Source organism: Telopea speciosissima, chromosome 3 (genome assembly GCF_018873765.1).
Source record: "Telopea speciosissima isolate NSW1024214 ecotype Mountain lineage chromosome 3, Tspe_v1, whole genome shotgun sequence".
Taxonomy (NCBI): Eukaryota; Viridiplantae; Streptophyta; class Magnoliopsida; order Proteales; family Proteaceae; genus Telopea; species Telopea speciosissima.
This window is the reverse complement of record NC_057918.1, coordinates 13875872-13899087: the sequence shown is the minus strand read 5'-3', so window position 1 is coordinate 13899087 and position 23216 is coordinate 13875872. Positions and strand designations below refer to the sequence as shown.

At 38.6% G+C, this 23216-nt stretch overlaps 2 protein-coding genes across 6 annotated transcripts; both read right to left on the bottom strand.

The window, feature by feature from the left end:
* Nucleotides 1-1627: 1627 nt before the first annotated feature.
* On the bottom strand, nucleotides 1628-6211 carry LOC122654313 (biotin carboxyl carrier protein of acetyl-CoA carboxylase, chloroplastic-like). 5 transcript variants are annotated; one of them, XM_043848355.1, is made up of 8 exons: nucleotides 5848-6211; nucleotides 5514-5546; nucleotides 5071-5234; nucleotides 3623-3935; nucleotides 3435-3506; nucleotides 2222-2287; nucleotides 2061-2111; nucleotides 1628-1901 (listed from the first exon to the last, which is right to left on the bottom strand). In XM_043848355.1, exons 1-7 carry the CDS (start codon nucleotides 6010-6012, stop codon nucleotides 2088-2090), a joined length of 837 nt encoding a protein of 278 aa, XP_043704290.1. In that variant the 5' UTR covers nucleotides 6013-6211; the 3' UTR covers nucleotides 1628-1901; nucleotides 2061-2087. The 5 variants fall into 5 exon arrangements, with proteins under 5 accessions (XP_043704290.1, XP_043704291.1, XP_043704292.1 ...); XM_043848356.1 differs by having other exon boundaries at nucleotides 1628-1857; XM_043848357.1 differs by having other exon boundaries at nucleotides 2084-2111.
* Nucleotides 6212-10123: 3912 nt separating this feature from the next.
* Nucleotides 10124-20230, bottom strand: LOC122654311 (probable mitochondrial-processing peptidase subunit beta, mitochondrial). Its single transcript, XM_043848350.1, has 9 exons — nucleotides 19468-20230; nucleotides 15820-15984; nucleotides 15572-15709; nucleotides 15275-15426; nucleotides 15079-15187; nucleotides 14409-14507; nucleotides 11597-11662; nucleotides 10357-10464; nucleotides 10124-10261 (listed from the first exon to the last, which is right to left on the bottom strand). The coding sequence occupies exons 1-9, from the start codon at nucleotides 20125-20127 to the stop codon at nucleotides 10175-10177; spliced, it is 1584 nt and encodes a 527-aa protein (XP_043704285.1). The 5' UTR covers nucleotides 20128-20230; the 3' UTR covers nucleotides 10124-10174.
* Between the last annotated feature and the right edge of the window lie 2986 nt (nucleotides 20231-23216).

Below are 23216 nucleotides of genomic sequence, written 5' to 3'. Positions count from 1 at the left end.
GCTTGTTACCCATGCCATCAAGGCCATAGAAGGGAGAGAAACCATAGGACTACAGAAGGGAAGCCAAGGACCTACTAGGACTTGGAGTGAGAAGACCCCACAAGGGGAGCATTGAAAGACATTCCCTCTGAAACCTCACGGTTTCTAACGTGTCTTCCAGCCCTCTCATCCTTATACACTACACTTAGCCATTAACAATTTACAACCACCTCCTTCCATCTCATACCTCTTCTGCTTTCTCTCCTCTTCATGAGCACCATTCGTTCTTTTTCACACTTTCAGCTCACCTGCCCAAGGAGCCTTCCTAGAAGTGTCGTTCGTATTTTCAAAGTATGCCAGAGGTTTTCCTTCCCAACGAGTCGATTTTGAGCTGGGATCACCTCTCCGCACTGGTATTCTCCATGGTGGAGAGGTGACAAATGTTCCTTTAGCTGAGACAAATGCCCCTCCATGTACTTTTGATGGGGTCCAGTTCCTGCACGTATGTGTGAGAGGTAACCACCTTCATGGGTCACTGTATGTACACAGCGGTGAAAATGCACCTCTGTCCTCACTCGGCGGAGACCTTGTGGTAGATCTCTGGGGAGAGAGAGATAATTGATTGATTGTAATTAAATTGGGTTTCTCTATCTTTTTTTTTATCCGTATTTCTTTGAAATCGTCACCTAATGGATGAGGCAAAAGTCCTCCCAGATTTATGGCCTTATGGGTAAGCTCAAGGTTACATGCTGAGAATACGCACCCAGCCCTGGCCTATTGGCCGGGCTCCTTTTATTTGAATCATTCTTAAATGTGGTCGAGCGAGAGACAGATCAAAAAGTGAGCAAGAGATTTGCGGAGGGAATACTTACAGAGAGAACGAATACTAGAGAGAGAGAGGGTTCAGCTTTCAATCTCAATGCTGATCACGGTGTAGTAAAGGGGAAGAGGGAAAGATGATTTCTCCCATTGGAATTCAAGTTTAAAGAAGAGTGTTAGGTACTTGACTAATACAACAAAAACTCCAAAACTGATGGAACGCATTAAATCAAACCCTTTTATCTATCTTATATTAGGCTGGCCCAATCTAGCGCCCATACAAAAAATCAAACCCCATTAAGCAAATACCAGAGAAAGAATGAGAGAGGGAAGTTGGAGGTCAAAAATGCCAAAAAAATATGTGGGTAAAGCAACAGGCACTGTTTTGGGTAATTTGATTAAGTAAAACTCATTTTTGACTAATCTTATAATTTTTCAAAGAAAAAAGAAAGATACATTGACTTTCTTCTGCAAAATCACAACATCCACAACATAGAACATAACATCGAAAGCGTTGCAGATCTCCAAATATTATACCCTAATTCTGTCTCAAAATTATAAAGAGAACAGATTCATCCTATCAGCTCACTTTGTTAAAGGAACTCACCTTTACCTTTTTGCCCTGTTAATAACAATTCCCCCCTTCTATAACTATAATATCACACTAGTTTTTCAGGTGGCCAAGAAAAACTACCATTTTGGCACTTAAAACAACATATTTTTTTTCAAAACTACCCCCACTAAGCATGCTTGTACTTGCCATCCAACACCTTAGTATCCATTGTTTAAGAGGGGCCAAAAAGGAAAAAAATCTGACACTAAAACATAGTGCATGAAAATGCCTCTTTACAAGGATAATAGATTTATTTGTGTTTCGGTGAGTGGTGCAAAATGAATCCATTTCTGGTGAAGACCATATGCTTGAAGCTATAGGCATAGAGCAAAGAAATTAAAAACCATTTCAGTCCGTGTGGTAATCTGAGTGCTGTTTGTATATAGCCAACCACATATAGTATCCAGACACAAACTCCTTCCGTAAATGTTTCTTGGGATACAGTTCTACATTTCAGAAAGATCTACAATGATGTTTTAATAAATAATCCCTAGTTTGATTGAGAAAAATAACTTTTTTTTAGCATATGTGATCTTTATTAACTGATTAATACAGGTATGAGAAATATAAATTCTATCCAACCAACCAGGAAAAAGAAAAGGGCAAAAATTTCAGGCTGGAATAAAAAACCTATTAATTGAGTACCAACTTGTAACTCATCGATGCTTCACATACTTCAAGGCTCAATGACAAATAGAGGCTGCAAGGAGAAACATAGAAAATATGAGGAAAGACGAAGCTAAATTGGAAAAATAAAACATGCCCAAAGAGCATGAGCAAAGCACACAGACAGAAGCAAGAAAGATATACCATGTCCAGACTAACTGGTTTTCCATTCTCGACCATTATGTCGACTATGGTTCCTGATTGATCAGCCTGGCACAAGAAAAAGGAAAGGGAGAATCAAAATTCAGATCCTGTGCATTTGGTAGCCCCATTATTGAGGCCTTTGCAGTCATTGGAAGGAATAACAGGGGCATTTCTACTTCATTAGATGACAATAGTGAAAACTGATTAGCAGAACCCAGTTGAAGCTTTTTATGGCTTTGCCCAGCCCTATAAAAATCTTCTCAAATGCTTTGAATAATCATGAATAATCAAGTTGACACAGAAAGTGTAAGTTTCAACAATCCAGAGTGTCCCCTATAATTTGGACATCCTGGATATGCCACAGCAGCCCTGTGAATGGTAAACATCACAGGCGCCCACACATCTACCCATGAAATTCTTTTCAACCCAAATGTACTATGGCTACACAGATAAATGAAGTCATACCACTATGCATACACAGATAAATGAAGTCACACCCTTAAAAAAAATCCATGTTTTGGTGGCTAAGAAACAGTAGGAAAAGTCAAAAACATGTGCACTTTACAGTTCAAATAGGGTCATGCAATTTGACAACTAAGTTCCCGTTTAGATTAACTTATGGTGGGTCACCCAGGATGACCACCTGATTGGAGCCACATAGAGGAATAATGTAGCTGCTCCAACAGTTGGACAGATAGGGAAGCCTTTGGATGGCCACATGTCAAATTTCAGGGGCCTACCATGCTGCTGTACACCGTGTATCTGAATCCTTCAGCCAACAAAATATTGACCTTTTCTGGTCATCAGAGATGCACCAAGAAAAAAAAGAGAGAACAAAAAGTGTGTGGGTGTGCGAAAGAGTGAGAGCACCTAATCTTTCAGTTTCTTGAACCAAACAAGAATGTCTTGATCTTGGTTTTTTCTTCCTCCAAATTTTTGTACAAGTGTCCACAGGGCAGGTAGCATCTTCTTACAACCTTCAGCTATTTGCACACGCATGCATGTGTGTTTGTATACGAATAAATACATCTTTAACATGCATTCCTATAACATGATACTATGTAGAGATCCCTAAAGGTATAAGTTAGTAATTATGAAATTAACGGTTTTATAGCATGGAACCAACTTGTTTCCTCATTATATGTAATTTGTTTGTAAGGGCAGATCCAGTAGAATTTACTTGAGGAAGAGATGGATGGAGTGAGAAACTTACTTCAACCTCATTCATCAGTTTCATGGCCTCAATAATGCAGACAACCTCGCCTTTCTTGACCTTATCTCCAACCTGAAGAACCAAGTGAAAGAAATTATATATGTGGACAAATTATATAAAGACCCCATCCATGAATGAGTACTTGTAAACGTACAAAATAAATTGACACAAAAAACAAATCCATTTACCTTCACAAATACTGGTTCACCAGGTGCAGGAGACCGATAGAAGGTTCCAGCCATGGGGCATTTCATAGGTGGGTGAGACGACTTGCTCTTCTTCGCAGGAGCAGGTAGGGCAGGGGCTGCTGGAGCAGGAGAACTGGGAGCAGAAGACTGAGGTGCTGGCAGTTGAGATGGCATAGCTTGAGGTGAAGGGGGTTGCATCATGAAAACAGGTGGTGCAGCTGGAGGCTGAGGCAAAGCTTCTTTTTTCCTTATTATGAGCTCGCAATCTTGTTGCTTCAGGTGAAGCTCCATAATATCTCGTGAATCCACAAGCCTGCCCAGAGGAAGTGATATCAATTCTAAATGAACTATAGTTCAACCCTGATCCATGGTCACCGTTGAAAGGTAACAATTTACTAAAGGGACAATTTTGTTGTAACCAAGGTTGGTGAAAAAAAAAGTCATAACCATACCTTTTTCCCCTTTTAGTATAACTTTTTTTTTCAATGGGGTTAAATCCTGACATTTCACATGCCTACTCACAAAAATGTGTAGCTTTTGATAATGACATAGTGACAAGTCACTTTCAAATTAGGGAGAGGGATCTATACGCTAGCAGTGTATAAACGAATCTTACCTTTTTCCCCTTTTTGTATAACAACTTATTTTTCAATGGGGTTAAATCCTGACATTTCACATGCCTACTCGCAAAAATGTGTAGCTTTTGATAATGGCATAATGACAAGTCTCTCTCTCTCTAGAGGGGGGGAGCAGGTGGACCAGGGGAGAGGGAAAACTGGTTGTCATTGCTTGTAATTGTACCCCCATTGTTTTCAACGTGAGCCTTGAGGTTATTGTGCCCTTTCCTACTTTATTCTCCTGCTTTCTTCTCATTGTTTTCTTCCTATGAAGACAAATAAGAAATTAGGCAAGCATTGGACGTGAGGATCCGGGAAACCATTCTAATTGCAGGTGGTTAGAAAAGTTGGAAGCACACAACAAAAGGTTGAAATCTCTTGGTACTTATGGATCTGCAGAGATGGGGAGGAGGAAAAGGGCGAGTGGGGAGAGTGAAGAGGGGGAAGTGATGGTAGCAGAGGCAGTATCAGCAAGTGGTGGTGGTGGTCAGTTTTGGTTTGGAAAAGTCAGAAATGGATTGCGGGTGATGCAGTGGCAGTCAATTGAATGAAGAGATGCAAACTACCACATCCTATTTCTAAAAACGTGTTTGCGTACGAGATTCCATTACAGCCCGCTGGTGTGTACATCATTTTACCTTCAAATTATTTTGAAAACTCTTTTTTATCCCTACATTTAATGACTTTTGGGAATAAGGCACAGGGCAATCAAAATGTTACAATTTCTCACTCACCATTTTGGTGACAACAAGATGCACCCTTTACTGAAAGACTGACTGTAGGAGTAACTAATAAACAACAACAACAATAGTTAAGTAGAATGCCCCTTACTTCACAAGGTCGGAAACTTGAGCCATGAATGCGGAAATGGATGATGCATCTGGAACTGTGTTTTGGGGAGCAGGCTCTCCTGGCTCATCTTTTGGCTGTAAGGATGGAACTTCCAACTTGGTCTCAAGTACGGGAGCAGAATTTGATGATTTTTCAATGGCAACCTTGGATGTAGAAGTAGATTTAGCAGAAACAAGAGACAGCACTTCATAATAAAATAAAGGAAAAAGGAAGCGATTTGAGCACACCCTCCTTTATTTGAAACAAAAAAAATGAAAATGGTGTACGCCCCTAGGGAAAATTCAAAATAAACCCTTCTGAAGTAATAGGAATTAATTCATAGGGCTGGAAATTGTCTTTTAATTAGAAGAGTTCAACATATTTATCAAAAAACAGGGTATACTCAAATGACCACCAAATATTTCATTGAGCTGGGACCCTACCTTGCAAACAGCTGATCGGCTCCGCAAAGGCCCCTGTGGAAAACGTAATCGTATCATTAAAATTAGAACACAACGAAGAATTAACTGTAGAAACTTGCTATGCCTCTTATCATATTGATTAAATAATGATTCTGATAACTTGAAGCAAGAAGCAGTCTAATCAGAACAAGTATAATATCCTCCAACGAGAATAGATAGTAGAAAGAATACGTAAGTTTTGAAGAACATTAGAACAATCTCAATCTTAAAAGTTAAAGCAACATCAGCTACCGTGACCACTACAAACTGCAACTTTATTGAGACTAGAAATTCAAGAGAGTGGTATATAACCAACCTGAAGTCTCAGAAGCGCCGAAGATCCAGCTAGCAATGACGAAGATGGTGGAGTTAATGTTGAAGCCGGAAGGAAGGAGACCTTCGACTGCTTCGGATTCTGTGGTTGCGATCCGCAGACAGAAAACGCAGAAGAGTTGGGGCAGGATACAGAGAAAGATGCCATTGACGAACCGACAAGAAAATGCAATCAAATCAACAACAGCACTTGATAAATAGAAGCTTCGATTTTTTAAACCTCAGGAAACTGATTAAGGAATGAAATAGAGAGAAGCGAATAAATCAAGGAGATCGCTCTGAATCGATTCTATCTCCAGATCACGCATTCAGGAAAATGGCGTGGGAAGGGAGAGAGAATCGATGAAACCGAGAAGAGAAGAGAAGAGAAGATCTAAAGGAAATCTGAACCTAAAACAAATGAGGTTCAATTTAGAAATATATATAGAAAACGAATACAATTCTTCGTCTCTGTTCCTCTCTTCGATACCTTCGAAGAAAATATTGACTCCAACTCCTTAGTTCCAAGTGGCCCTAACTAACAAACAAAAGTAGAAAACAAACGCACCCTTCTCTCTCTCTCTCTCTAAAGACGCATTTAATTTCCCTCCAACCTCAGCTTGTTCTTTCGGTTGGCCAACGGTACTCGGTTGATTTAATTGTGGAGACATTCCATTGGTTGTAAGGGAATCAAATTTATATAGAGGCAGAATTTTTTGCAATCATTATTGTGTCATTAATTTTTCTTTCTCGTCACTGTGTCTTAGTGAAAGATAATACTTCATTATTTGTCACATAGTAGTACATGGGTTAGTCATTGTGATCAGAAGATCCGACAAGCCTTTTTTTTATTAGAAGATGTCATTTCCCCTATACTATCAACTGGTAAATAGTGAGATGTTATACTTTGATTGCAAAGTAAAGAAATATAGGTAAGAATTTTAGGTATATTATAAAAGTGATTTCACTAATTCACTTACTTCACCACCCTTTATTTACAATCATATAGAGGGATTTTAATCCTCTCCAATTTCTACTAAAAAAAAAATTCCTCTTCAATTCCTAAAGTTGTAAAGTGCGGCAATGCTAGGTGGAGATATCGACACGTGGTAGCTCAGACATCCAACGGTCCGAGCTCAACATAAGTCAATGAGCTCAGATCGTTAGATGTCCAAGTTGCCACGTGTCGATATCTCCACCTAACACTGTCGCACTGCACAACTTTAGGGACTTGGAGGATTATTTTCCTAAATAGAGTGCCCCACGGTGAAAGAGAGATTCTCTCATAATCGAGAGTCATAATTACTCTTCTATTAGACAAAGTTCGAAAGTGCCCTTGGAGTCCCAAAGGATTCCATCCAATCGTAAAGCAATAAAAAGATATTAATTGAAGAGATTCTAGGTTCACTATGGGTGAAGGAAAACTCAGTCCATTAATTATCAGGTGCGTTAGCACCACCCACTCATTGTCTCTCTCCTCTCGATAAGAAATGATTCTTCGCCCAGAAGCTAAAAAGGAGCAGAAAGATGCTAGTGCACCCTCCGCTCCTTAACAGAGAACACTCGCCCTTAGAGTGATTATGACTTTCAATATGATTAGTTGAACATCTGGCTCCTCTCCAGGGAGCTCAGCACCCAAGGAGTGCTTAGGGAGGCATCCAACGGTTGGGCTATCCTGCACACATCCCGGTGCGTGTCTATTCAACCATCGGTTTGTGTGCAGCACAACCCAACGGCTAGATACCCCCTAGCACTCCCTGGGTGTTGGGCTCCCTGGAGAGGAGCTCAATATGGCATAAGCAAAAAGGTTGGGCATGCCGTCAGCTTCGATAAGCTAGCGGCATGCACCAATCATAGGTCTAAACACAAGAGAACAACGTGGTCATTTCCAAAAAGGGAGGAGAGAGGATGACACATGTTGAGCACCCTGGCAGCGTGTCCACTACCCAGCCTTTTCCCCACTTTTATATAGACTTTTAACATAAAGTAAAGGGATGAGGAATCAGCACGACCGCGGTGAGAACCCACTTGTTGAGGTGTTTCACACACAAGTTTGCAAGTTTTATGGCATTCCGGACATTCCTAGAACAAAGGACGGGAGTCATAATTTCAACTACGTGTGATCTATTGAATGTCAATCACGAAAACACTTATCTGTGAATGAACTTTTGTTCTAAGACATGAAATTTGACCAATAAGATAGGTGAGGATCCTTCAATTAGGAGATCTAGAAGGCCAAGAGTTCTCGATCAGAATTTTTAGTAAACTAAATCACACACCATATCAGAATTAATTTTAGAGGTAAAAGAGAACTGGAGAAGTTCCTCAGATCTCCTTAATGTTCTTGTTTAGAATTTTTATTTTATATCATCTATATATAGAACATAATACTGCAACTACATCGGGATCCTTGCAGCCTTGATTTGTCGCCGAATTCTTGGGAATTAATATTCAAGTTCGTTGGTTAATAATGCCTTTTAAGACTAGTTGAGATTCAGCTCAGCTGACCATTAGTTCATGAAATTGATTTGTAATTTGAGAAATCACTCACCTCCACAAATTCATTAACTTTATTCTTTACAATAAATGATCCTACACTTTACTGCGAAGCATGAGTTAATGCTGTTAGCCTGTTAGGCAGCTATAATGACAGAGATAATGTAAACAAAGGCATACCCACTGCACGCACAAGGCTCTCACCGCTCGCCACGCCACTGTACTACTACAGGGTTTGGGGGGGGGGTCATAATATATGCAGTCTTACCCTGTTCACTTCGAGAAAATACTATTTTTTTATTTGAACCAGCGACCACTAGATCACAATGGAGTAACCATACCATTGCACTGAGGTCCACCCTCTATAATGACGTAGATGATGTGGGACTAAAAAAAATATGGCATAGACAACGGGCTACAACTTATTAAGCATAGCACAAAGATCCCAAATTTCAGATTCATATTCAGGTGTATGGAAAATGAAAGGAAAGTTATAGAATTAATATGCATTCAGTGCAAACAGAAAAGGACGATAATAGCATTAAAGTGAATACAGTTCAAACCGAAAAAGTAGCAAACCAGACGTTAAGGTGAAAATTTTTCCTTTACATCCTCTGATCCAAAGTTAAAAGTTAGGGGTGTTCAGTCGATACAACAGGTTCATATATGCAAAATCGTATCGACATTTCGGAAAATACCAATCTATATCAACCGATACTTAGAACCATGCTTCAAGCTATATATACACCTTTTACATCACATTTAGAAAACCAACTAATAGTGCTTATAATCATTTAACTGGCACTGGTTGGCCTACTATTGTTTAGATTAAAACGGATAGAAATGCATAAAAATAAAAATAAAAATAAAATCTAGGTAAATTAAACAATTTTGTTGGACAATGATTACTTGAGATTAGGAATCATTTGAACTCTATGAATAACTATAAATCTAATTAATTTTCATGTTCTAAAAAGCACCATTACTAATTATGATTATAAAAATAAAAATAAAAATAAAAACCATAGGTAAATTAAACAATTTTGTTGGACAATGATTACCAAAGTTTCCTTCTAGGTTGATTAACTTGTGAGATTGGCGTTTGGTTTGTGTAATTACCAAAAAAAAAAAATTCTTTTAGATTTAAAAATTCACCAACCTTCCATATAATTTCCTTTGATCCAAACAGAGCCATAATTTAAGTCTTTTTCTTCCCCACTCTCACGTACCCCAACCCCCAAACCGCGCCCGCCCTAACACAACACAACCCCGCCCCCCCTTTTAAAAAAAAAAAAAAAAAAATTTACACTGCCAAAACATAAACCATTAGACGCACGTTGTCTGTTGAGATACTCCATATTTACCAATAGAATACATCTACGGTATGAAAACGATAGAAGCATAGAATACTGTCCTATCAATATATTTCGGCTCATTTAATATCAATGGAACTTAAACTTCAAAATCGGCAGCATTTCCTCTCAGTCAGAATACAGGCACCCAAAAGAAAAAGGTAGGAGAAAAAAGAAACAAAAAATGAAGTCAAAAAGATCAAGTTATCTGTGAAACTTGATTGTTTCCGTATCTCGCAATGCAATGTTGTTATCGGAAGACTCCACAATTATTTTCTTCTCTTCCATCGATTTGAGAGATGTAACAAAAACATCTCAAATACATAGAACCCTAAAAAAGGGGAACAAAAACAAAACCAGCACTGGGGGCTTTAGAGAAAACTGTTCAAAGGAATGAAAAAAAGGCTTGGGTGTATGAAACATTTTTTTAACGATGGCTGAAAAAGAGGATTTAATTAGTATCACCAAAAACCAAGAAATAACCTAATAGCGAAGCCAGTATGTCCTGCGCCTGAACCAATTGTAATCAGGAAGATTTTGGATGGGTCCCATGGCAGAAATGGCGATGTCCTATGGAAAACCAAGAAGAGATCAATAAAGCACAGGCATAACTGAGACTTCAAATATATAAAAATGCACCTACTAGCATCTAACAGAATACTTACCCGGTCAAATATAAATCTGTGTGCAACACGTTTGACTGTGCTTGCATCCACAGCATCAATCCTTGCGAACAACTCAGCAATTGGAATTCTCCGGCCATATGTTAGTAGCTGCGCATTCATTCAAGCAGAACAAGTGTGATAATTTAAGAGGATTCACACAACTGCCAGTACCACATACAAGGTTCTATCTATATGTTGCGAATTTTGATTTCTTGGACCGAGTATTAGGGATGTAAACAGATCGGATTCAGCTCGGATAGTGCTATATCCGCATCCGCATCCGCATCCGATTAGCTTTCGGATGGATTCGGATACTTCTAAACGGATACGGATCGGATATTTTATCCGTTTACATGTAAATATAGCTTTTCGGATAGCTATAGTCTATCCGTATCCGTAACCGTTTAGCTTTCGGATGGATTCGAATAGTGCTAAACGGATACGGACACGAATACGGAAACGAGTTTCGGCTATTCATTTACATCCCTACCAAGTATATATTGCAACAACATAGTTTGAAAACAGCCGATTGAACTAATTTAACCAGAACAAGCCACCTTTCCTATATATTTGATTCTCATTTTTTATCAACACATGAGAATTAAATTGACAAAACAGAAACATAATAGTTCCCTTCTCGAAGTTTGGCCACTTGGCCAGGTTTAAAACTATGGTATGAAACATTGGACCAACAGATAACACCCAACCCATCCAATCAACTTTTTAACTCTAGATCCATAAAAACACAAACAAAAAATTGGTGAAATGTAAACTGTACTCTCTCTCTAAGAAAGGAAAGAGTAATAGCACGGGGGAAGGAGGGCCTGCTCACATGCTGCTAGGATATCAACTAACAGATGAGGAAATGCATTCAACAAGAATCTTTCCTAGTAAAAAAGTAGAATGATCCATCCATGTGATACTCAGGCTATACTGTACCTGTTAGCATGTATCACACAGCCCGAATGCCTACTGGCCAACATTGTGAATGGCATGTGCTCCCTTATTTTTATTAATGAATAGTGCTAGGACAACAGCCTAGCTGACCCCCTACTGAGATTGATCCACTTAATTATCTGGATATAGCTAACTATTTAGCCTCATGCTTTACGAGGAAGCAAAATTAAAGAGAAATTAAAAACATCACCATTCAATCGGTAGTCAGCTAACATTGCGTAGATGTTTTCCTTTACTAATCCATGTTTTTTTAACTTATAGTTTTTAAAGAAACAAATTATACCTGACGACCAATATCTTCTGCAACTGGGCTGGTTCCATCAATGTGAAGTTGCAGAGAAGATTTCAACTGTAAAATAGCACATTTGTAAGTGCTCATGGGTATACAATTTACAGAATATGACTTCACAATTAAATCAAAAGGGAAGAAAGTGATTTGTCAGCATCAGAAGTTGCTATAATGTTCACTACAACATTAACAACATCATCAAAAGAGCCACACATACATAAAAAGCAACAGCAAGTAAACTTAAAAGATGCTGGAATGGGTAAGATACGGATATTCAATTTCCAGACCCCAGCTAGTCCATCATATGTAAGTTCACCAAGGTAGGATATGAACAGACAGGTCCAATGCCATCTCCCATCCGTCAACTAGTGTCATATATTTTACATAGTGAGGAGGTCATTCACTCAATCCTGAATGACATGAAAAGCCTTGATCCCCCCACTTATTTTTACAGACATTAAAAGAAGATAATGGTCCAACGGTTAATCTTTCTTAACTAGATAATAAAATTATAAAATAGAAGGACGGGGGAGAGAAGTTAGATTTCAACAATGGTATCATAACTACCTTCAAAGAATACCTTCAATTTGGGAGATTTGAATCCAAAACTACTTGATAATGATAGAAATTAGAAAATACAAAAAAAGAGTGCAAAATTACACGTTTGCATAACCAGGAAGAACTTAAATCATGAGTTTTGAATGTGTTCTGTTTCTGACTTCTGACAAAAATCAAGACCAAGCATCAAGAATTTTTGTTAAAACGCAGGAATGAGATATGATGGAGCCAATAAGTAACTGGAGTAAATAAATGAGGACAATCAACTGAAGATCATTTAATCATATGCAAAACAAAACCACTAACAGCACCAATAAGAGGAGTGTGCAAAAATGAAAAAGTCTCTGGGGAGAAGACCAAAGAGAGGGAATTATTAGTGGTCAAGGAAATTTGAAACATAAACTCCTGCAGAAAATATGGCCACCAAGTAAGAGGGGAAGTATAGGGCAGCTATACCATATATTTGTAGAATTCAAGGCTCTATAGTTGACAATGATGATGATAACTGGCTGAATCAAGATGATGCCAAAATAAATTGTTTGAGATTTCTGTCAAAATGGCCAAATTTCGGGGAAAAAAATTGGTTTCAAGAAGTGTCGAAATGAAACCCATGTTAACTCGATAGGAATGCATAATTTAGGTACTGTCCCAAGACTCCCAACATTTTGGCCAAACAGTATTATAAAATCCCAATTTCCAATGAAATGGGTTGATCGTTGGTGTCTTGCATTGCGACAGTAAGAAGGGGGCGACCCGGAAAACCCTAGATTTCATATTTGTTTCCAAATCACCTATATTTCTTGGTGGAAAAAGGTGTTGGGGACTACTACAAGTCTACAACGCATCCACATCGGTGATTTGCCATATTTGACAGAGATTTATACAGAGGTATACTCTTGTTCTTGAAATTAATTTTTACAAAAAAAAGGGTAAATATTTAGTGGTTGTCCTTCAATTTTTTATATGTTAGACGACGTAGGGGTTAAATGTCCATGATGACACTTTTTGACATCGATGTACTATTAGATTGTTTTTCTCCATTCTTAATACACATTCCATTTGCTTTTATGGAATGTTGTGTTTTCTAATACAAAATTATGTGTAGGATAGGATATACAAGAAAGAAAACTAAAACATACAGCGTACAATAGCAACCTAGGGTCCAAAGACAAACATGAGTGTTTTCTTTTACAATCTAAAGGTTCAAAATATGTTTAGAGATGCTTAATACATATTCCATTTGCTTTTATGGAATGTCGTGTTTTCTAATACTAAATTATGTGTAGGATAGGATATATAAGAAAGGATACTAAAACATACAACGTACAATAACAACCTAGGGTCCAAAGACAAACATGAGTGTTTTCTTTTACAATCTAAAGGTTCAAATATGTTTAGAGATGCTTAATAAGGGACTCCCTGAAGTTTCAGGACAAAATATGGTCATATGAATTTCAAAATGGCCAACCAAATATGTACCAGATATCGGTCAAATTTCGATCGAATTTGAACTACGCCAAAGCAAGCTTCACTTGGAGTTAAAAGCCTGTAAATCTGCAAATCTTTCCAGCAAGTTTCGCAACAGAAACAAGGGATGTAATGACAGACTTAAGAAGGAAGTCAAAGTTACGGACTACGGAAGGAAACAAGAATGTTCAATGAAAGGGATGCAGATGCTAGTAAGTTACTATCAAAAAAAGGAAGGGCCGGGGGAGCACACAGCAGCAGCTGCATTGTTAAACTCAACAAGGCCAACAAAGACTTCCAAACAAATCAAAGCCAATAGAGAAGCCAAATATTGCAATTTAAAAGTACTGTCTTCTAAGCACAATTATAACAACAAGATGACATAGTACAGCTACAAAAGTTCAAACGTCCTTTATCATCATTCTGGCACAAAGTAGAAGCAAGAGAAACTAAATAATCTTTTTAATCAAACAAAAGAAACATATTCATTTTCATCAAACATAGGACGGCAAGATTCAAAAACTAAACAAGATTCAATAAGATTAGCAACTGAATATGCCTCTGCAAAACCAAAATAGTAAATTTATCATTTAAAGATATCCTTGCTTTCAAACAAAATGATATAGCAAAAAAACCTTTTTTGACCCAAACTGCAGAAATCATAACAATCACAATAACGATCGGCCGATCAAGGACAGAGTGATGAGCTTCAATTGGTACAACTAACGGAAAAAAGGCCCAAATATAAGCAATCAAGTATCACTCAAGGCAAGAATAATACCTGATTACGAGCACGTGTAACATCAGCTTCTGAAACCCGATAAGATAGCTTGCTTATCTCGTACATAATTGCATGTGACAAATCAGCCAAGCAATCAGGCTGAAGGAAAATGCAAGACTCAATTTATTATTTACAAAAAGAAGTAATATCAGGAACAACATTGCATAAATAGCAGACTACATTACAAAGCAGAATGAAAATGAACTTCGCCTTTTTTTTAAATAATTAACTTCACCCAAATAGTTGAACTCCACAAAAAGAACCATGGTTCTAAAAGAGCTAGGGACAGGCCTAAAATGACCCTAGGAGAAGTTGTGAGGAAAGACATGCATAGTTTAAGCCTTGTCTCAAGTATAAACTCGAATAGAGCTGATTGGAGAGCAAGGATCCATGTAGCCGACCCCATTTAGGTGGGATATTGCTGAGTTGTTGTTGATGTTGTTGTGCTCCTTTCTTTTTATTATTATTTTTTAATACTTTGTCCTTGCAAGTATCAATGTAGGCAACCCCATTTAGTTGGGGTAAGGCTGAGTTATTGTTGTTGCTCAGAGTTCTAATATTTATTAAAGCAGAGAGAGAGAGAGATAAAAAAGCAGCCTACATTACAAAATTCACCAAACAAAATAATATGCTCAATACTATCGAATAGGCAAAATATAAGTGGCCTCACCTGGGCAATAGCATAGACACCAAACAGTCCTGTATCCTTATAGTTTGTATTGAAAGCCATCATGCTCTCTGCTATTTCATTTATGCCAACCTTCTGAGCAAGCTCTGAACTGCTCACAGATTCACAAAACAACTAAGCAGCTACAGAGACACCGGGCGGGGGGACATGAATACACGGAAATTAAGAATATACATACCCCATGTGCTTTCCTCCGCCAGCACTTTTATTCCATGAACCCAGCATAGCTTGCATGACCATTAATGCAATTGAATCTGGATCCGTCCATGATGCGCCGTCAAATGCAACAGCAATTTGTGCAAGAGGAACATCATCATCAATTATACGAACCTGATTTAGGAGGAAGACATACCAGAAGGATAAAAAATGGGGCCAATAACCTCTTATCGAAATTACTTTCTGCATTTCTTTTATTTTGACAAATCCAATATTCACAAACGTACTAGATTGAACATAAAACTGACTTTTAGCATACCTCAGAACCAGTAAAAATTGCCGGCTCCTTTGTAACCAACTGAGAAGTAGTGGTTGGATCCGAAGATAGCTTTGTAAAAAGCTTCTTCACTTGCTCAACAATATCCTCATGTTTGACAGCTCCAGCAGCAGAAATAACCTGACATAGAGATCCAATAAAAAGAATAATTCTGAAAATGAATTCAAAAAGTTCAGTGTTTTTTTTTTTGGGGGGGGGGGGGTGTTCCTTCACTGACTAAACTTAAGTACCATTCTTGGAGCTGTGTAATGAGTGGAAATGTAATTCTTAAGATGATCTTTCGTGATTGTCTTGATATTTTGAGCAGGTCCCAGGATGGTTCTGCCCAGGGGGGTGTATTGAAATGCAGTCGCATGCAAATGGTCAAAAATAACCTCTTCGGCTTGCTTCTCCACCTACAAGAAAGAATAACAAAAAGATATCTTATGATTTAATCTTATCAAAATTGAACAGCAGAAACATCATTGAATTAATTTTTTATTTTGAAAGAATTAGAAAAGGTAATAACTTTCTTGATTTGAAATATACAGAACTTAAATGCCACATTTTTCTTACAAGAGAATATACCATAAACTGATGCCCTCACCATTCTCAGTAAAGGGAAGAGAGAGACAGAATGAATAATGTCATTGCCTGCAAATAACCACTAAATTTAGACATTTGTACCGATCCACCAATACGGGATCGCTCTTAGATCGGGACCGGGGACTGCCGCTCTGCCTGATCAGATACCGATCCCTAAACCCATGCTTATGACTGCCAGCACTCAGCAAGATAAACAGAGCATAGTTGTAAGGCAGCAGGGCGACCCAAGGCGGTGGAGGATTGCCTAAGAGCTTAGGCAACCAAGGCGCCCAAGTTATGTTTACTTCCCTTCTTTTCTAACATCATTTAGTATGCTACAATATATACCTTATATCATCAAGAATTACACATCAAGTTGTAAAAAATCAACATTAAGCCACATCAAATCATCGAAAAATCAACATTAAGTCACATCAAGTCAACAAAAATCAATATTAAGCCACATCAAGTCATCAAAAATCAACATAGAACTAGAAGACAGCAGAACTGAAGAAGTAAGCTGTTGTAAGTTTAAAACAATCAAAACATACAATTGGTTTATACTGTTCTTAGAAAATATGATCTTATCTATAAGTAATTAAACTTCTCTCAATTTAGAGAAATGTTGTTGTTCTCTAAGAAGTTAGACTGGTCAAAAGATTTTTACACGAGACTTCTGGTTTTAAGTGGAGCCCAAAACCAGCTTTCCAACAACTCCAATATTGATTAAATCTGACTTATATTGAAGGACTTATGTTCTAGTCAAACCTTATTTGGTGTTAGCGAATGCTGTCAAAATCGCTTTGAATGAAAATCTTATTTTAGATATCAAAACAAATGAATAATTTACAGCTCTTTCGGTTTTTAGCAATGTTTTACCATATTAAGATCTATGGAATTTTAAGATATGAGAAAAAAACCTAGCATTAGAAAGTTGAAAACTTCACCTACCACCGAAAATCCGACTTCTGTTCTTGAACTAGGGGGTTGACTTTTTATTCTTTTGAAAATTTATTTTTAAACTATTTTTATTGGATTCAAATAGGAGGGTATTTGTTTATTTATGAATAAGGTCTTAAGTTTACTTAAATTATATTTGGCATAAATAAGGGTCAAACCTAGTTTGATACCACTAAAGCATTCAATACCACTAACGCAACAGTCGCCTAGACTCAAAAAAAATCTGCCTAGACGCCTAGGCCACACACTGAGCACTCTGATCAGAGACTTAGACAATTTAACTTGTCCAATTTATTTTTTGGTTTCACCAACGAAGGTCCATAAATAGTTTAATATCCTAAGAAAGCCTAACAATTTGGTAGAACCATAGGCCCTAGCACCCCTCAAAACCCAAAAACAGACCCCCATCCCTAATATTTAACTCATTGCACTCGTGTTACCTACCAAACAATATGAGCAATTAGATTCTTCAAGATCTTTTTCTTTCATTTTTTATTTGTGTGTGTAAGAATGTGTTTCATAGGACAAGTTAGAGGGCCGTTACCCAGAATTGGTCCCCACCTATGCAGGGTCCTCAAAGGGCTGAATTTGGAGACGGTTCCAAGTCCTAACCTTCGGCATCTTTTGTGCAAAGTGGCCACTCTCAAGACTCAACCCCGGTCATCTGACCTTGGCAGCCTGAACCTAATACCATTGCTCCAAGGCTCCAAGCAATGGCCCTTTTTGTAGGACAAGTTAGATAAATATAACTCAATTACCAATATAATCACATGTACAATCTTGGATCATTATTTGTAGGGGTGAATAACAGAAACTTATTAAAAATAGAAAGAAAAAAAAAAACAAGATAAATATGTAATTGAAGCTATCTGAGTGAGACTCACCATTTGGAGAGAAAAAAAAGACATGGAACTGCTAATAAGAACTCAACCATTCACAGAAACCTAAAGAATAAAGACAGTCATGGCTAATATCACAACAGAAAAAAAACACACCTAACAACAAAAACTTTAAATTTGTCGGGTATAAATATTGGAGGGTATTATGGCAAGAGAGAGAACAGAATTAACAAAATTAACATCATCTAGGCTTCATCCATCCTATTTGGAATCAAATTGATCCCATGCCAAATTTAAATGCATATTCGTTCAAGATCATAACAGGGCTCCCACACAGACATGTGGGAGGCCTAGGCCGGAAGAGAATATATTAAAAAAAGTTACATAACTGCTTGTAATCCCACAAATAGACTGTCCCTGTTAATCCTTTCTTAACTAGCTGATCAGCAAAAGAATTTGCTGGTTCAAGTCTCCAAGAAAGGGATCATCTTCCTTGAGCAAGTAAGGCCTTAGCTTATCTGACGAGATGTTCATCCAAGGGCCACCGGAAGCATCATGAAGAGTCGTATGGCAAGCTTAGAGATAGCAGGCTTAAGGCATTGTATGGAAGCCCTAAGCTTTGCAATAGAAGAGTCGGTGCTACCAATAGGGCTTTCGCATTTCTAACACCACCACCTATCCCCACCAGTCCGGGATTCCCCAAAGAACCCCCGTCCATATTTAGTTTTAAGGAATTTGGGGGAGGAGGGCTCCAAGTGTGCTGAACAGTGGGGCACGTGATTGTTGTCTTGTTGATGAGGCCACCTCAAACCAATGCCTCAGGAAAAAGTCCAAAGATATGCCTTGAAGGCCTCTAAGGTCACCATCCATCTAGCGGTCCTCCAATAATCGTATCATACACATCCTGACGTGATCTCATACAATTTCTAAACATGTGGCGTTACGCTCCTCCCAAATGATCCAAATGTAAGAAAGGTAGACATATTATGCCTTCTTTCAGCATTCTACTCTTTGTAGAGACCTGTTGTGTTTTCATCTATTGGATGTCCATCCTCAACCACTCTCTTCTATGTTTTTACCTATTGGAGTCGGGAGTATGGTCAACTCATTGTATCCTATCTTTCTACTGTTTCCACATCTATATAAACATCCTCAATTAATCCACTCAGTGCTTCATTACTCCTACATTGATTTAGCAAAATTAAGAGAACCATCCAGAAGTCCGAACATTTCAAAATGCAAAAAATGTAAAATCATCAATGACAGATACCATCAAGCCGCCCATGTCACTAGGATACAAATTAAGCAGAAGAGAGAAGATAACCGATCAGCAAGTTCACAGCAAATCATGTTTGACACCAAGAAACATCCTTCAGGAAACAAAGCTCTTTCTTTTCTTTTTTTTTTAATTAATTAATTAATTTAGTTATTTTGGTGTGGAGATTGAGGTGGAAGCCAAAAAATGCTTCATCAAAAAATATGAAAAAGGTAACAAGCACAATATAATTTCCGCACCTCTTCCATCTCACGAAGAATAACGTCCCGCTCGCGGGTGATCAGCTGCTCATCAAAGCACGAATTTTGCAATATATCAGCAAGAATGTCAAGTGCCTTCGGCACATCATTGGCCATGACCTTAGCGAAATAAGTGGTTTGTTCTCTAGAAGTATATGCATTCAAGTGTCCTCCCATGTTCTCGATCTCCTCCTCCAAAACTCTCACAGACCTCTTCTCCGTTCCCTTGAAGATCATATGTTCAAGGAAATGCGCAGTACCGTTCGTCTCTTCAGTCTCAAACCTACTCCCGGCATCAATCCAGACACCAACCGTGGCGGTCTGACAGGCGAGGTTCGACTCCGTTGCAATACGGAGACCATTGGGTAGAGTCGTCAAGCGAGTTTCAGGCGCCGATAGGATCTTCGTGTGATCAACGAGTACCGGATGAGGAGAACCGTGCTGGAGGAATCGAGGATCGGGGTTCTCTAAACTCTTAAGCTTCGCCTTAACTTCTTCTGCACGTCTATCGTAGATCATGACATCCGGAGCTGGAGGTGATAGTGAAGTCGCAACCGCAGGAGCATTAGAGGCAGAACGAACGGGTTGCATAAAACGAGGGGATAAAAACGAAGGTTTTTGAGACCTGCGAGCTAGGGTTAGAAGCTGCTTAATCGCCATAGCTGAAGCTTCTGACGATTTTAGGGTTAGGGTTTGACGTCCCCAATAAGGGGCTCTGTAGAAGCGGATGTTGTGAAGAATGAATTATGAGAGGGACAGAGGAACCATTGTTACGAGTCGAAGGGGCACTAATATTCTAATAATTTAATAAATTCAACGGGGATGAGAAAACTGAAGGCATAATCATATGAAAATTAAGCAAGTGAGGATTGCTTAAATGTGCCAGGTGCGACGTACGCACTCCGCCTTGTATGTTGCTATCGCCACTTCACCGTGTCACGGAGTCATGGTCACCCCTTTTGCTCTTTTGTGTGCGGCGCAATGGACGGATCTTTATCCTCTCAAGTTTTCTGTCCGGTACAATTCGTATGATTCCTCTCATAAGAGACGAAAATGACCACTTTATCCCTTGCACGAATACACTGCTCGGGTGCGGTCCACCCCCTCTTATTATAGACACTAGTGAACTGTACCGGACAAGGAACCTAAGAGGATAATTTTCCCGCAAGAGATGGGTTGAAAGTAATACGGGAATTCAGGTTACTTTTGGGGACAAAAGTTTGGGTTGTCTGGGTTGGGGGAGAGCGCTCTCTGTGGGAGAGCGTTCTTTGTGGGAGAGCGCAAGGGCCACATGCGAGCAACAGCCAATGAGAGAGCGCTCTGTCATCTCGAGGGTCAGGTTGGCCAGCCCGACCCGGGCTTGATTTACTCTCAACCTTAGCCAAAAGTAAGCTCTGAAATTTTCAAATAGGCTTCAACTAGATTCTGACTCACCAGGTCAAAGTTGCATCTTTATGGGGAGATTTTGAGGATTGTTACACAATAGATGTTGCCAAATAGAATCAATGTGTTTGCATTTCTTACATCCTAACACCCAAGTATAAAGGGGTACAATAATCAATATTTAGTTTTGGGTACAAGTGTAAAACAAGCCCAATACTTTACTAGTTGAGCTAGTAGCATCTTCCAGTGTAGAGTAATTGGATGGCCAAAAATATGTATCAATTTAATTGGAAATTGAAGTATATATTAACTCAAAAAATATACATCCCAATAATTTCAAATTATATACAATTATATATAAATTAAAAATCTAGAGATGCAGCTTGGCTAGGCCAGATTGTCAAATAACAAAATTTAAATAGGAGCTCTAAAGTCCATCAGTTAAATTCTCAAATTTAAACTTGAATTTCTCAAGAGACAACATTTATCATGCACCTACAACAACTAAAGTAGGTGCAGTTCACATAGTCAACCTTCTTCAAATGTTACAAACCCCACCCTCACTTGCCCACTACGGTAGCTTAGTTAGCAAATTTGGGTTTGGGAATACTTCCAAGCACTAAAAAGTTTGGTATGATTTTTTTGGTGCAAATTTTTGTGTTTAATTTGATTTGTAAATTTTGTAAGTAGTCAAAATTCAGCTAAAGAAAGAAAAAGAAAGAATATGGCATATAATGAAAGATGGGTTGATTCAAGTATTAATGTTCACATTTCAACAATTTAGATAAAAACCAGACATTTGTTAAACTATTCTATTGAGGTTGCGCAAAGATTTTAATTTTGTGGGCAAAACAATTCATTTTCCATATCATTCACAAAGTAGTTGTGATGGACCCAAAATCACCCTGACCAATCAGGGACTGCTACATGTCCTAACCCAAGAAAGAGAGCCAGCACAGGACCAGAACCAAGCAGGCCAATCCAGGAGAGAATTGACCCAAATCAGACCCAGGCGCAGATCAACGTTGGGCGCGGACCACCCCCGGGCACAGATCAGAGATGGGCGCGGACCACCCCGAGTGCGGACTGCCTGGGTGCGGTCTAAACATGGACGAAGACCTCGGGCACGTATTCCTCGAGCACGTCATCCCCGGGCACAGTCTCCCTCGAACACTGCAGCAACCACCGCCATCAATAAGACACAGACCGCATCAGCAAGGATTCTAGGCCACCGCCTATCAAGTCACGTAGTCTGAACGAACTCATACACCAGAAACCTCATCTACCACGTAGATAGGTCTATCCATCAAGGATACCAAGTCTATCAAGGACACTGTGTCTCTCAAGAAGACGACTACCAAGTCTACCATGACACTACGTCTCTCATGAAGACGACTACCAAATCTACCATGACATTACGTCTCTCAGGAAGACGACTACCAAGTCTATCATGACACTAAGTCTCTCAGGAAGACGACTACCAGGTCTACCGTGACATTACGTCTCACGGGAAGACAACCTATCAAGGATAAATCCTGCTACTTAAGGACTCTATCACCTACGACAAACACTCTACATGAACTGGGACTCTCCACACCGCCATGTTCTACTATAAAAGGCAAGGTACACAGCCCCATCAAAGGATATCTTAATTCATATTGAATACTACTATTCATCTGTTTATTCAGAGAGATCTAACTTAGGCATCGGAGAGTCCTGGGCCGGAATCACACCGGTTCTCCTTTGTCATCCCAGGGTCTTTTGCAGGTTACGGCACTCGAAGGACCGCTGAGCGATTTCTTGAAGCAACAAGTTGCAATAACCTTTTATAGTATGGATGTTTTTTTTTAATGAATTACAATAATTTCCCAAATTATTTGCATGCTCTAAGAAACTAATTTTCTAATTTCAAATCAATTCAGGTATGATTTTAATTTTTATTGAACCAAATTTTTTGCCAAAGTATTTCACAATTTTTCTAATAGTTTTGAAGGTGAGTTTTCCTAAACATCTCGGTGAAAAAGTCATTTTTAGATGGCCCAAATATTTATCATATGGCAAGGCAAAGGCATTGGGTTTTTATGAATATATAAACACCTAATATTCCCTATTTACTAGTCTGAGTTATAATCAAATAGAGTTGGTCATGTGACAAAACAAAGTTTTAACAATCCAAAAGACAATTAAATTTCTGAAATGAAAGAATGGGTGAAAACACAATTATACAAATACAAGGGAATGTGTTTGCTTTTTGTTTGTATTTGTTTTTTTTTTCCTTTTTTTTGGGGGGGGGGGGGGGTGTGTGGAGTTGTAGAATAGAAAGCATTGTTTTTAAAAGTTGGCTCAAGTTTCCAATAAAGCAATCT